The 14444-nt window shown below is 16.7% G+C and overlaps 2 protein-coding genes across 2 annotated transcripts; both read right to left on the reverse strand.

Moving 5' to 3' along the window:
- Positions 1-3075: 3075 nt before the first annotated feature.
- CORC01_03855 (uncharacterized protein) lies at positions 3076-3300 on the reverse strand (the record flags this gene model as incomplete). Its single annotated transcript, XM_022615504.1, has 1 exon — positions 3076-3300. A coding segment is annotated over one exon (225 nt), but the record flags the coding sequence as incomplete, so codon positions are not given.
- A 10654-nt stretch (positions 3301-13954) lies between these two features.
- On the reverse strand, positions 13955-14290 carry CORC01_03856 (uncharacterized protein; the record flags this gene model as incomplete). Its single annotated transcript, XM_022615505.1, has 1 exon — positions 13955-14290. One exon carries the CDS (start codon positions 14288-14290, stop codon positions 13955-13957), a length of 336 nt encoding a protein of 111 aa, XP_022477924.1.
- Between the last annotated feature and the right edge of the window lie 154 nt (positions 14291-14444).

The following is a 14444-nucleotide window of genomic DNA, read 5'->3' on the forward strand; positions in this document are numbered from 1 at the left end:
TTTAAAAATATTAAAATTTTAATATTTATATTACCTTAAGGACCGAGTTTAGTAATAATAATATTAAAAGTTATCTTTTTAATAACCTAAGTTATTTATACTAATTCGTTAATATTATATAAAATATAATTTAAAATTAAGAGTTATAGTTTATATAATCGTATATAAAAAATAAGGTATTAATTACTTATTAATATATTAAAACTAATTTAAAATATTTAAATAAACTCCGAGGTATATTTTTTTTAAAATATTTAAAATTAATTATAAAATAATACCGGATAATAAAAATAATATTACCGATTGGTAATTATTTATAGCCCCTTTTTATTAAAAATTATATAAATAATTATTTTATTTTAATTTAACTAAGTATTTTTTATTATTTTATAATTTATATAAAGCTTATAATTAAAATATTCTTTATAAAGAAAAACATTTATTTTTATTAAAAATTAAAAGAAACGTTTTTAAAAGACTTATATTATTAAATTCTAAATTTTAAAATTATTATATCCTTTTATAATAAGCCGAGGAATTTAATATAGTTTATTCTTAGTTGATTAGCTATATAAAAAAATAATAATCTAAGGGCTTAATATAAAAAAACGTTATTAATAGCTTTTAAAATAATTTAACAAAGCCGTCTATTAAAAAGCCGTAATAAAACGATTATTATAAAACTTATATAAAAAAAAAATAATAAAAGAAGATTAATCTACGGCCTTATTATAACTTTAAATTAAAAGTTAATTTTATAAACTTAATATAAAAGAATTTATAAAAATACGAATTAATAAATAAATATTATAAACAAGTATTTAAAAAAGGAAATACGAATAAAAGATATTAATTAATAATAATAATAAGGCCGTTTTTTAACGAACGCGATTATCTAAATAAGGTTTTAATAAGATTTAATATTAATTCGCTATTTATTATATATTATAATAAAAAAATATAAAAAGCGTAAAAATTAAAATTAAATATAATATAATTTAATATAAAATAATTTAAATAAATACGTTAGGATAAGAAAATATTAATAAGGGAGCCTTCACCGCTTTTAAAACAAAATATTTATAGTTTATACATTTTTTTAAACTAATGATAGTAAGTATTTATTATGCTTATATAAGAGTCATGCCCGTATATTAATTATTTATGCCCGTGTATCAATTCCTATATTTGTTATGCTTATATAAGAGTTATGCCCCTATATTAATTATTTATGCCCGTGTATTAATTCCTATTATATAATTATATTTAATTTTATTATAAGAATTAATATAAAAGTATATAAAATTAATATAAAAATATATACTTTATAACGGTATATATATTTACTATCTTAATTAGCTTAAAACTATAATATATTCCTATAAAAGTAATAAAAGTATTTATAATAATTTTTTGATAATTTAATAATTTTAAAACTTTTATTAAATAGTATATATTTTAAATTATTCTTTGTAAGGTATTTATAAAATCTTTAAAAGTAAACAAAAAAATAAATAAATAATTACTTTTGTTTTAATTATAGCGTTAATTTATGATAAATTATTTAAATAATAAATAAAATAATATAATTATTAATTCTTTTATTCGCCGTTATTTTATATTATTTATTATTTATTTTATTATTTTTAAATATTAAATTATAATAGTTTTTTATTTATACGACCCTTTATTATCTTTTGTTTATTAAAAATATTATGTTACGGCTAGCTAATCGTAATAAAGTTTATATCAATAAAAATCGGGGCTACGATATTTATAAATAATAATCATTATTAAAGAAGCTTTAAAAAGGTTATTATTTATAAGTCGTTAAATAGAAAAGCTTTAGTAATTAATCGTAATTTTATTAATAAAGTTTTTAATAAAAATAGCTAAAAGCGATCGTTAAATTCAATATAAAAATTAATTACTAAAGAAGTTATAAAAATTTATCTTTTAGCCTAGCTTAGGTTATCCTATATATAAATCCTAATTATAAATATATTTTTTATAATATTTTATTTACTATTATCTAAATATTTATTAAACGGTTGTTTATTTTATATTTTTATAATCGTTTATTTTATTTATTTATAAGCGTTCGTTTTTTATTTTATTATATAATTATAATTATATAACTTATTTATAATTCTTTTATTTTAAAAAGAGCCGTTTAAGTTTTTATTATTATATATATAATATAATAGCCGTTGTAAATTTTATAAAGTAAAACTTTAGTTTAGTAATACGTATTAAATTATAATATTAACTCCTCTGTTTAAAAGTCTAGCCCTTACGCTTATAAATAAATTATTTATTTTTAAATTAAAAGATTATTAAATATTTTTATTAAAATATATTAACATTATAGTAAATTAAATTAAAAAATCGAAAACGTAAATAATTACGTCTCATCGCCGTTTATTACGTATTATTCGTTTTTTTAATAAAAATATAAAAATAATACTATATTTAAATTATCGTTTTTAAAATATTCGTTATTTACTTTTTTTTAATTTTAATATTTATAAAATATGTTATTATTTAAATATTTTATATAATATTTTTATTAATATTATTTATATTTATAAATTCTTTATAAATAGTTTTTTATAAGTCCCGGCTAATAAATATAATAAGTTATTTAGTAATAAAGTCTAATTGTTTTAATTATAAAAAATAAATAAAAAAGTTATAATTTTAAAAAAAAGTTATAAAGCTATGAAAAAAAGTTAAGGCTTATTAAAAGGCTTAAACTAAATTAAATAAATCGTTATTTAAATTAAAATATTTTTGTTTTTAAAAATAAATAATATTTAAAAAAAAATCGTATTATATTAAAGGAATTTCTTAAGGATATTAAAAATGTTTTTTTAGTAGCCTAGGAGGCATAAGCTAATAATATCTTTAGCATTATTAATTAAAACGTTATAATAGCTAAGAGTTTTAGGTTTAAATTTAATTTTAATATTTTTTAAAAAGCTATTAAAAGTTCTAAAGGTTCGTAATAGGTTCCTATATATTATCCTCGTATTTATAATCTTTTTATTTAATAAAATATTCTTATTATTTATTTTAAATTCGGTAGTTAATAATTTGTTCGATTACGTATTTTAATTTATTAAATTCAATAATAATACCGTTTTTTATATATAAGTTTTTAAATACCGGTTTTAAAAATAAAATATAAAAAACTAAGTAATATCGTATTATATTTAAAAATTTCAATTTAAAATTAACTAATAAAACTTTTTTAATAATTTCGAAAGGTCTAAGTTTTTTATAATTTAATTTATTATTTGATTATTTCGTTTTAATATTATGACGAAAGAGATATATACTATCTCTCTTTAATAAAATTAATTTACTAATCTTTAATTTATTAACGTATTTTTTTATATATTACTATATAAACTTAAGGTCTAAAAAGGCTTTTTTTTAAATTTTCCTAAGTTTATTTACGTTTACTACGGCTTTTATAGCCTATAATTCTTTATATATTTTTTTATAAATAATTAATTAAAATCCGTAGTTAAAATAAAAAAAGGATTTTTTTATACTTTTATTAACTACGCTATTATATATAAACTAAGCTATTAATAATAATAATACTTAATTATCTTAATCATAATTTATATAGTAACGGAAGTATATTTTTAAAATTTAATTAATTTTTTTTATTTATCTATCGGTTTATAAATAGAAAAAATCGATAGTTTATAATTTATACCGAGCTACGAGATTAAAAATCTTTAAAGTTTAACGGTAAATAACTTATTTTTATTAAAAACTATTTTTTTAAATAAACCGTAGTTAATAATAACTATTTTAAAAAAGTATATATTAATTCCTTAATATTACTTTTTTTTTATATAATATAAAATAGGTAAATTTAATAAGTCGGTCGACGATAATTAAAATATTATCGTATTATATATTTATTAATAGCTCTTTAGATTTTAATAGTTTAACGATAAAATCCTAAGAGATTAAGTATTATATTTTTAGTAATATTAATAATAACTATAGTTTTTTATAAGGCTTATAAAGGCTAAATTTACTTTTTTTATAAATATTATAATTTTTAATAGCCTTAGCGATTTTTATTTTTATAACGGTTTTATTATAATATTAATAAATCCGTTTCTATATCTTTATAACATTTTAATAGTTATATATTTAAATATTATAAACTTTTATAATAAATTTAAAAGTTATTTTTCTAAATAGGCTAATATTAACTTTTTTAGTTATTATAAAAAGTTTTATAATAGGTATAAGATTACCGTTATCGTTATATTTAAAGATTATTTATATTTCCTTAAGGATTATAATTTTATAATTAAATCGTTTATTAAAAGTATTTAATTTACTATTTTTTAAACCTTTTTAATAAATAATTTAGAAATTAAATTTAAATAAAAATTTATTTTATTTAATTTATTATTTATTTAGATTTTTATTTATTATAAAATTCATAAGGTTTTTATAATTTATATAAAAATAACTTTATATTTAATTTTTAAAAGTTATAGTTTTTATTTTTTAAAAGTTTTAATTATAATTATTAATTTTTTATTATAAATTTATTAATTTAGTTCTATTTTATAAAACGTTTTAAAATAAAATATATAAAAATAAAATATTTTTTATTAATCTCGTTATTTTAAAATAGTTTTTATAATAAAATCTAAAACGTCGGTTTTAATTTTAAATAGTTTTTTTAAATCCGGAATTATAATTATTAATTCTAAAATAACTAAATCTTTAATTTTATTAAAAGCTTTTTTATATTTTTTATTTTAAATAAAAGTTATATTTTTCTTTATTAAGTTATTAAAAAGTCTAATAATATTAACGTAGTCTTTAAAAAATCGTTAATAAAAATTAACGAATTTTAAAAATAACTATACGTTTTTAATATTAATAAATATAAATTAATCCTTAATTATTATTATTTTAAATATTTATATATAAATTTATTTTAATATAATTATATAACTAAAAAAGTCCACTTTTTATATATAAAATTCGTATTTATTAAGTTTAATAAAAAGCTTTATATTTTAAAATTTTTAAAATATTATATAAACGTATTTTTTATACGTTTTAAAATTAAAAAAAAAGATAAGGATATTATTAAAATAAATAATTATAAAAATATCGACGTACTCCTTAAATACGTATTTAATTATTATTTAAAATATAATAAGTATATTAATAAATTCAAAAAATATAATTAAATATATAAAAAAATTTTACGTATTTAAAATACTATCTTTTATTTGTTTTTTTTTTAATTTTAATCTAATTAAATACTTTTTTAAAGTTTATTATAATAAACTATTAAGCCCTGTATAGTATTTCCTTAAGTTTTATAATAAAAAGTAATAAATAATAATTCTTTTTAATAATTTTATTAAATTTTTTATAATCAATTATAAATCTAAACTTTTTTTTATTTTTCTTAAATATAAAAAAAATTAATATTCCTATTAAAAAAGATAATAATTTAATATAAGCCTTTTTAAATTAATTATTGATATATTTGTTAAATTCGTCGTATTTAAATTAATAAATAAAATATAATAAATAAAACTTAGGTTATATTTCTTTTTTTAATTCAATTTTTATATCTTAATTATTATATTTTAATAATCCTATTTTTTTTTTAAAATAAATAGTTTTATATAAATCCGGTATTTTTTAAGTATAATTTAAAATAGGTCCGATTTTCGATCGTCTATACTAAATATAAATATTTTAATAAGTTCTACGATATATTTAATTTATTTTCGTTCGTTAGGTATTATATAAGACTTATTTAAACTTTTTTTTTTCAATTATTTAATAATTAAATTTATTTAATAAAATTAGCCGGTTTTTTATTCTATTTATAAATTATATTTTCGTACTTACGAAATTCCTAAAATAACGTTAATATTTCCGATCTCTATAATATCGTATTTTAATTATTTTAATTAATTATTAATATATATCGTAAGGTATATAATCTTTTAATTAATATATCCGTCGTTATATTTAACTTTTTTTTTTTTACTATTTATAAAATATATAATTTTATTTTCTATATTTATAATAAATTATATTTATTTACCGTTTTCAATAAAATAAAAATTCTTTAAGCGCTGCTATTAATAATAATATTTATATCGTATCTATTTATTTAAAATTTAAATTATAAATATTCTTTATTAAAGAATATTATAAAATATAAAAACTTATTTATTTTAATCGCTTTTTATTATTTTTTTATAATTAGCATACTTAGTTTTTTAATATTTTAAAAGCTAATACTCGTCTTTTTTTTATAAGCCGTTCGTAATTAATTATTAAATTAAGGCGTTTTTATCCCTTAATAAATAAATATAATATATCGATAATATTATAAATATTATTTATTTTTTTATTAATAAATACTCTCCCCTTAAAAAATAATTCGTAATTTCTAAATATTTTAATATTAGATTATATATTTAAAATATATCGGTTATATAGGTAGTTTTTTAAATCCTTAATAAGTTAATTTAGCTCTTTTTAAAAGCTTATAAATTCTTATTATTTTAATTATTTATCTAAATCGGCTTTTTTTCTAATAATAAAATCGTTAATATTAGGTAATATTTTATAATCGATTTTTAATTAAGTACGTCGTTAAGCAACGTCGCGAAATTCGTTTAAATTATAAAACGATTATTAGCTTATAAGCTATTCGTAATTTAAAATTTATATATTATTTAAAAAAGGGTTATAATTTAGTCTTTTAATATTAAATTTTATAAATATATCGTCGATAGTTTCTTTATTTAAATTATTTAATTTAATATTTTCTTTAAATATAAAAAAGTTTTATTTTAACTAAAATATATTATTTTTCGTTATCGCTTTAAATTATTTATTTATTTATTATTATAAAATAATAAAAACTATTTTTATAATTAAATATTAAAAAATATAAGTATTTATTATATAATAAGCCTCGTTTAGTCCTTTAATACGTTATTAATAACGTTCTTTTAATATTTAAAGTTTATAAATTAAATTTATTTCTTTATTAATCTCGTTTTTTAAACGAAAAAAGTCTTTTTTTATTTTAATTTTTAATCGTTTTTAAAATCGTTATTAAAATAAACCGAATATTACTTTTATATTTAATTATTTTTTTTTTAATAATCGGTTAATTTTATAATAACTAATTAAAATATGGATATAATTTTCGTTATAATCTTTTATTATTAAAAAACGCTATTTGTAATATTAAATTATTTTATTAAATACTCGTCGTATTATATAAATAGCTTTATTTAAAATCTATATTTTATAAGTTAAGATCTCGTTTTTTAATTAAAATAAATCGTTTTTATTTTTAATTATTATTTTTTTTTAATTTATTTTTTATTATTTTAAAAGTTTATACTTAATTAAAAAAGCTAATAAATTATATTTTAATTACTTCGTATACTATTAATAATATTTAGATATACTTTTTATTATAGTCTTTAATAATCTTAAAATAGTAAACTATTTCTTATTTATTTATCATAATAAGGGTCTTATTAAAGGGTTTTTTAAGGTATTATCTTAATTATTTTTCACTATCTTAATAAGTAAGGTAATTATCGTTGTAATATATAGTTTAAAAAAGTAATTTATAAAGTATTTTTTTGAAAATAATATTAATTTATTTTTTAAGAATAGGTCGTTATTAAATTCGTTTAAGCTATTTATAATTTTTAGTTATATATTTTAATTTATCGTAGTTATAATATTTAAATTTTTTTTTTTAATAAAATTAGTTTTATTTCGCTATACTAAAGTTTATAAATCCGCTATATTATTTATAAATAATAATTTATTAAGGATTATTATTCTTATTATAATAATGTTTTTAATTAAAGTTATGTTAAAATTACTATTAATACTTACGTCCTAAATTAAATTCTTATCGTCGGTCCTTTTCTTTTTTTTTTATTTATAAAGACGGTTATCGATTTTAATTATAAACTTAATATATTAAAAGAAATTATTTAATTTATCGAGCTTAACGAGTTTATTTTTAACCTCGTTTTTTAATCTTTAATAAAATATAAAAGTTTTAATATTATCAGTATAGTTAAATTAAACGCTAAGGCGTTTAAACTCAACTAAATAATCCTTTATTAACTTGATTTATTAAAATTATAATATATTACGTTCGACTTATCGTTTCTTATTTAAATTTTAAAAAAATAATTTAAATACTTTTTTAAATCCTTCGAAATTATAATAAATATCTCGTATTTTAAAAAAGTATTTATTAAAAGTTTCTTTATTAAAATATTTTTTTTAAAAAAATTTAAACTATTTAAAAACTCGTTTTTTAAAAAAATTAGCGGCGTATATAACCTTTTCGATTTCGTTATTAAAATCTTTTTAATAAAAATTTTAAAAGTTTTTAATTTAAATTAAAAATCTTTTTAAAATTTTAAAAGTCTTGTTAAAAATAATAAGTACGTTAAGTTTAAATTTTTATTATCCTTTACTAAGGGGGGTAATAACGATATTAATAATATCTTAAAATATATTTACTTAGTTAACGAAATCTAAAACCTTTTAATATTCGTTCTTAAGTTTTTTAAACGTAATATTAAATATTTTTTATATTTTAATAATATCGTAATCGTTTTTAACTTAAGCTTTTATTAATTAAATAATAATAATATTAAAAAGGTCCTTTAATTTTTTATTATATTAAATATTTTAATTAACGACGTAGCGTATTTAAATATATATTATTATATTAAAAACCGCGTTTTTATTAAAATTATATTTAATATTAAATATTTTTATATCTCTTTCGGCTTAGGCTAGCTTAGCGTTTAAAACCTAAGGCTTTTTATTTTTATTAAAAACAATTTAGTAAATATTATTTATATTATTTAATAAGTTTTTATAAAATCGACTTATTAAATAAAAAAAATTAATATACCGGCGTCGTAAATTAATACACCGGCGTCGCTCTTATACCGGCGTCGCTATTCGACTTTTTAATTAACTTAAAAAAAAAATACCTCTTTATAAAAACGATAAAAATAATTATATTAATATAACTATTCCTACCTTCTTTTTTAATTTAAACTCTTATTTAAGATTTCTAAAAGTACGTATTATAACTTACTTTTACTATAGTTTTATAAATTTTAAATAAGGACTATATAACTTTTAAAAAAGCTTAATATTTAATTACTTTTTATAACGTATTTATAAAGATTTATCGTTATTATAAATTATTTCTTACTAACTCCGTTTCTTTTAAATATTAAGCTATATTAGCCGTTTATTTATATAATTCTTTATTATCCTCCCCTTATTAAAAACGTTAAATTAGCTTTTTATTTATTATTAAAATAAGTTTAATATTTAGCTTTAACTTAGCTAACTTATCTTTTATATAAACTTAATTAATATCGATTTATTCTTATTTTTAAATAAGCGACCTCGCTATTTATTATTTACGCCTTAACTATTATAAATAATACGGGCTTAATTAGCTAACTAGCCCTTTTTAAATAAAATTAATTATAATAAAATAAGCTACGCTATATTTTTTAACCTATTACGGAAAGATATAATAATTTTAAAGTTAAGGATCTACCGGTATAAATCTAAAAAAGACGTTTTTTAAAAACGCTACCGAGGGTATACTTCTTACTTATTAAAAATAATTAAATCTATTATTTTAAAATAAATCTTATAATAGTATAGGATACTTAACTTAATTAAAATAATATAGTTTAAACTATAATTTTTAAAGGGGGCTAAAAATAGCCTCTTATTAAACAATATTACTTTTTTTACTAACCGGTATTATTTCTTAATTAATATAAAATATTTTAAAAAAAGTATCGTTAGAAGTTCGCTTAAGTACTTAAAATAAATACTTATATACTCCCGGCCTATAAGTATTTTATCTTTAATATAAACTTATTTAAAATATATCTTTTAATTATTAATTATATTTTATATAATATCGATAAGTCGATATAAATAATTAAGACCGTTTAAAAGATAACTCTTAATATTATTATTATTTAACTTAATATTAAAAATAATACGAATACTAAAATTCTAGTATTTTTAAATAGAGCAGTAAGCCTATTATATTTTTAAAAATAAATATATTATATAGAAGTATTAAAGGATTAAGTATTAATTATTAAACTTTTTATAAAGCTTAGTCTAGGCTTTTTTTAAAGCGTACTTAGTCTTAATAAAAATAATAAGTTTTTATATTATAAAGACCTTACGATATATATAAAGGGGGGGCTTATTAATAGGTATATTAATATAGGCCTTATCTTTATTACTTAATGTAGTTATTATTTATATTAATAGTTAATATCCCTCGTTATTAGACCCACTACTATTATTATTATAGCTACGTTCTTTAACCTATTTCTGCTTAGTTTTAAATATAACATTAGAATTAATATAGTAAATATAAAGTTATTACTAAATATCTAAAAACTATTTATTTAATATAGCCTTTATTTACTTATCGTAATTTATAATAATAATAATAGGGTAACGGACTAAATATTAGTTTATAAATTAGCGGATATTTATTAAGAAAAACTAAAAACCTTTTAATCTTTCGTTATTAATAAAACTAAACGTAGCGTTATAAATAGATTTAAAGTAGGTTTACTTAATAACTTAAAAAAAAAGGAGCTTAAAACGATTAATATTATAAATATTATTAAAGTTAATTACTTTAAAGAATCGCTTCTATATTTAAAAATAATAAAGAAAGGTTTAAATAAGGCTAATAAAGCGGTTTAGCTCGTCGTTTACCTATTTTACTATATATAAAATATTTCGTTTATTAAATAGCTTAATTAACGCTATAATTAACAAATATTTAGTTAATTTCTCTCGGTTTATATAAGCCCTAGCGTTATAAATATCTCGCTAAATAAATAAAAACTTTAAAAATTATTTTTAAATAATAATATATATATCGCGAGTTTAAATCTTAATTCGTCGGCTTATAATTTTAATAATATCCTAAACTACTTAAATAAATTTATAATATAAAAGGTATACAAAGGTTTTAAAACTAAAACTATAATTATATTAACTATATTAAAAGTCTAGATAATAACATAAAAACTACTTACCCTCCTCTTAAGCCTTAATAATAATTTATTATTTATAACCGTATTTATAAAACTTACGCTATTAAATATTAGCACTTTATATAAACCTAAGCTCGCTAAACCGATTATATTAAAAAATATATTAAATAATTCGGCCTTAAACTTTATATTTATTCCGTTTTATAATATTAAATCTATTAACTTTTATAAAAGTATTAACTTAATTAAAAAAAGTATTATAAGCTTATTTTAAATTGCTAAGAATCGATAGGTTTAGGATTTTAATTATAAAAAAAAAAAAAGATCGGTTATTTAAAATATAATAAAAAGCTATAGTTCAGAAAAACGCTTCGTTTTAAAAAAAAGATTAGTATAAAAGTAAATAAGGTAGTAAATTAACTTAAGGACCCTATATTTTTTACTATTAACGGATATATTCTTATTATTAAAAGAGTACCGTTATTAATTATTAATTAATTTTAATAACTTATAAAATAAACTAAAAAGTATTATTAAATTATTTTATTATAAAATAAGAAAGTTATTAAGACTATTTATTAAAAAAAAAAAGGCTATATTTTAAAGAAAGTCATAAAAAAATAGTCCGCTAAGTTTTCGTTATTCTTTTTAAAAAATAATAAATAAAATATAATATAAATTTTATATTAAAATAATCGTTTATAAAAGGTCGCGTATTTTATAATATATTAGCTAAGAACTTAATAATAAAATTACGCTACTTTTAAAAATTATTAATTTTATAAAATTAATTAACGCTCGGGCGGTTGCTTTTTAAAAAAAAAGATAATAGCGGTTAATTAAATAATAATAAAAAGCCGTAATTAATTAATAATCGCTTTTATAAAGGGGGTCGCTTTTATAAAAAAAAAGGTTTATTAATATAGGTATTATTTTAAAATTAGCCTTATAGAATATTTTTAACTTTAATTAAAGAAGCTATTATAAATAAATAATATAAATTAAATTTAAAGGCTTAATAATATAATTTTAGAGTAAAGGGATTAATAGAATAAAAAGGTTAAGATATTTTGTAGGTATATAGTAAAATTTAATTATATTAATAATATTTTTTTAAGCTAATTAGAAGGTTAAATAGCGACGCCGGTGTAAAAGCGACGCCGGTGTATTAATTTACGACGCCGGTATATTAATTCCCTAAATAAAAGTAATTAAAATATTATAGCTAATTAATCGTAATAAAGTTTATATTAATAAAAGTCGGGGCTATAATATTTATAAATAATAATCGTTATTAAAATAGTTTTAAAAAAGCTATTATTTATAAATCGTTAAATAAAAAGGCTTCGGTAATTAATTATAGTTTTATTAATAAAATTCTTAATGAAAATAATTAAAAACAATTATTAAATTTAATATAAGAATTAATTATTAAAAAAGCTATAAAAATCTATCCTTAAGCCTAGCTCGGGTTATCTTATATATAAATTTTAATTATAAATATATTTTTTATAATATTTTATTTATTATTATCTTACCGTTTATTAAATAGTCGTCCGTTTTATATTTTTATAATCGCTCGTTTTATTTATTTACGAGCGTTCGTTTTTTATCTTATTATATAATTATAATTATATAATTTATTTATAGTTTTTTTATTTTAAAAGGAGCCGTTTAAGTTTTTATTATTATATATATAGTATAATAGCCGCCGTAGGTCCTATGGGGCAGAGCCTTAGTTTAGTAATGCGTGTTGGGTCGTAATATATTAAACTAACTTTTTATTTATTATTAAAATTAATTTAAAATTTAATTAGAAATTAAATAGCCGGCTTTTTATAAGTTTTTAATTAATAATAATTTATTATAGTTTTTTAATAAGCGGCTTTATTTATAACTAATTAAGTTTTAATTATTTTATATTATAATAGTTTAATATTAAATTTATTAACTTTATTAAAATAATATAAACTTGATAAAAATTTATTATATTATATTTTTTAATCTATTATAAAAAATATTATAATTTTTAAATTTAAAATCTAACGATGAAAATTAAAAAAAAATATTATTTAAAACTATTATTATAGATAAATTTTTTATTTATTAAAAATCGACGATTTAATTATTTCTAAAAACTTTTTATAATAATATAAGATATTTAATTTAACTAATATAAAATAATTTTTATTATATTTTTTAATAAAAAATAAAAATAACCTCTTTTTAAAAAATATTATTTTATAAATAAACCGGTATTATTTAATAATTAATTAAAAATATTTTAACGAAATCATAATATAAAATTTATTAAAATATTTTAAACGAGGGCCGAAATAATTTTAATTAATAAGTTTTTTATTTTTTATATAAGCTTAATAAAAACGTAGCTTTTAATTATTAATTATATTTTATATAATATCAATAAGCCGATATAAATAATTAAGACCGTTAAAAAATAATTTTTAATATTATTATTATTTAATTTAATATTAAAAGTAATATAAATATTAAAGTTTTAATATTAATAGATAAAATAACGACCTTACTATACTTTTATAAATAAATATATTAAATATAAATATTATAAAATTAGAAGTTAATTATTAAATTTATTATAAAACTTTTTTTATATGTTTTTAAAAAATTATTTTATTTTAATAAAAATAATAAGTTTTTATATAATAAATATTTTATGATAAGTATATAACATAATTTAATTTATTATTATATTAATATAAGCGCGGTCTTTTTTATTAAACTTTATTATTATTTATATTATTAAATAAGGATCTTTTTTATTAAACTCATTATTATTATATGTACTCGACATCCGGTCTCTCCGCCTCCTCCTTGGCCAGCTCAGCGCCAGATCGCTCGGCATCACGCTGCTGCTCCTCGTACACGTGCACCGCCAGTTGACCCACGCCGTCTTCCCCAAGCACGTCACGCAAACCAGCCTGCATCTTGAGTAGCTCGTCGACAGGAAGCGAGGCCACATCTTCCTGAGTAGCATGTCGAAAGCGACTGTAATTCCAACCTGGTGGCCAGTAGGAGCTTGATGCGTCAGAGTATAGTTGTTGGCTGGCGGGTACGGTAGCCTGCGATGTATCTGGCTCTGGTGCTTCTTCGGCAATGCTGGGACGCGGCATTTTGTTGACTGATGATTTTTCTCAACCCTACGACGACTGTTAAAGAAGCCTGATGTGGTTACAAAGGTCGGATGCTCTCGGGGTCCGGATTAGAGGCAGTCGAACGATTTTGAGTGCGCTGTTGTTGGGGGCAGGCGGGAGGAAGGAACCCCCC

This window comes from Colletotrichum orchidophilum (genome assembly GCF_001831195.1).
Source record: "Colletotrichum orchidophilum strain IMI 309357 chromosome Unknown Scaffold_24.1, whole genome shotgun sequence".
In the NCBI taxonomy this organism is placed as follows: domain Eukaryota; kingdom Fungi; phylum Ascomycota; class Sordariomycetes; order Glomerellales; family Glomerellaceae; genus Colletotrichum; species Colletotrichum orchidophilum.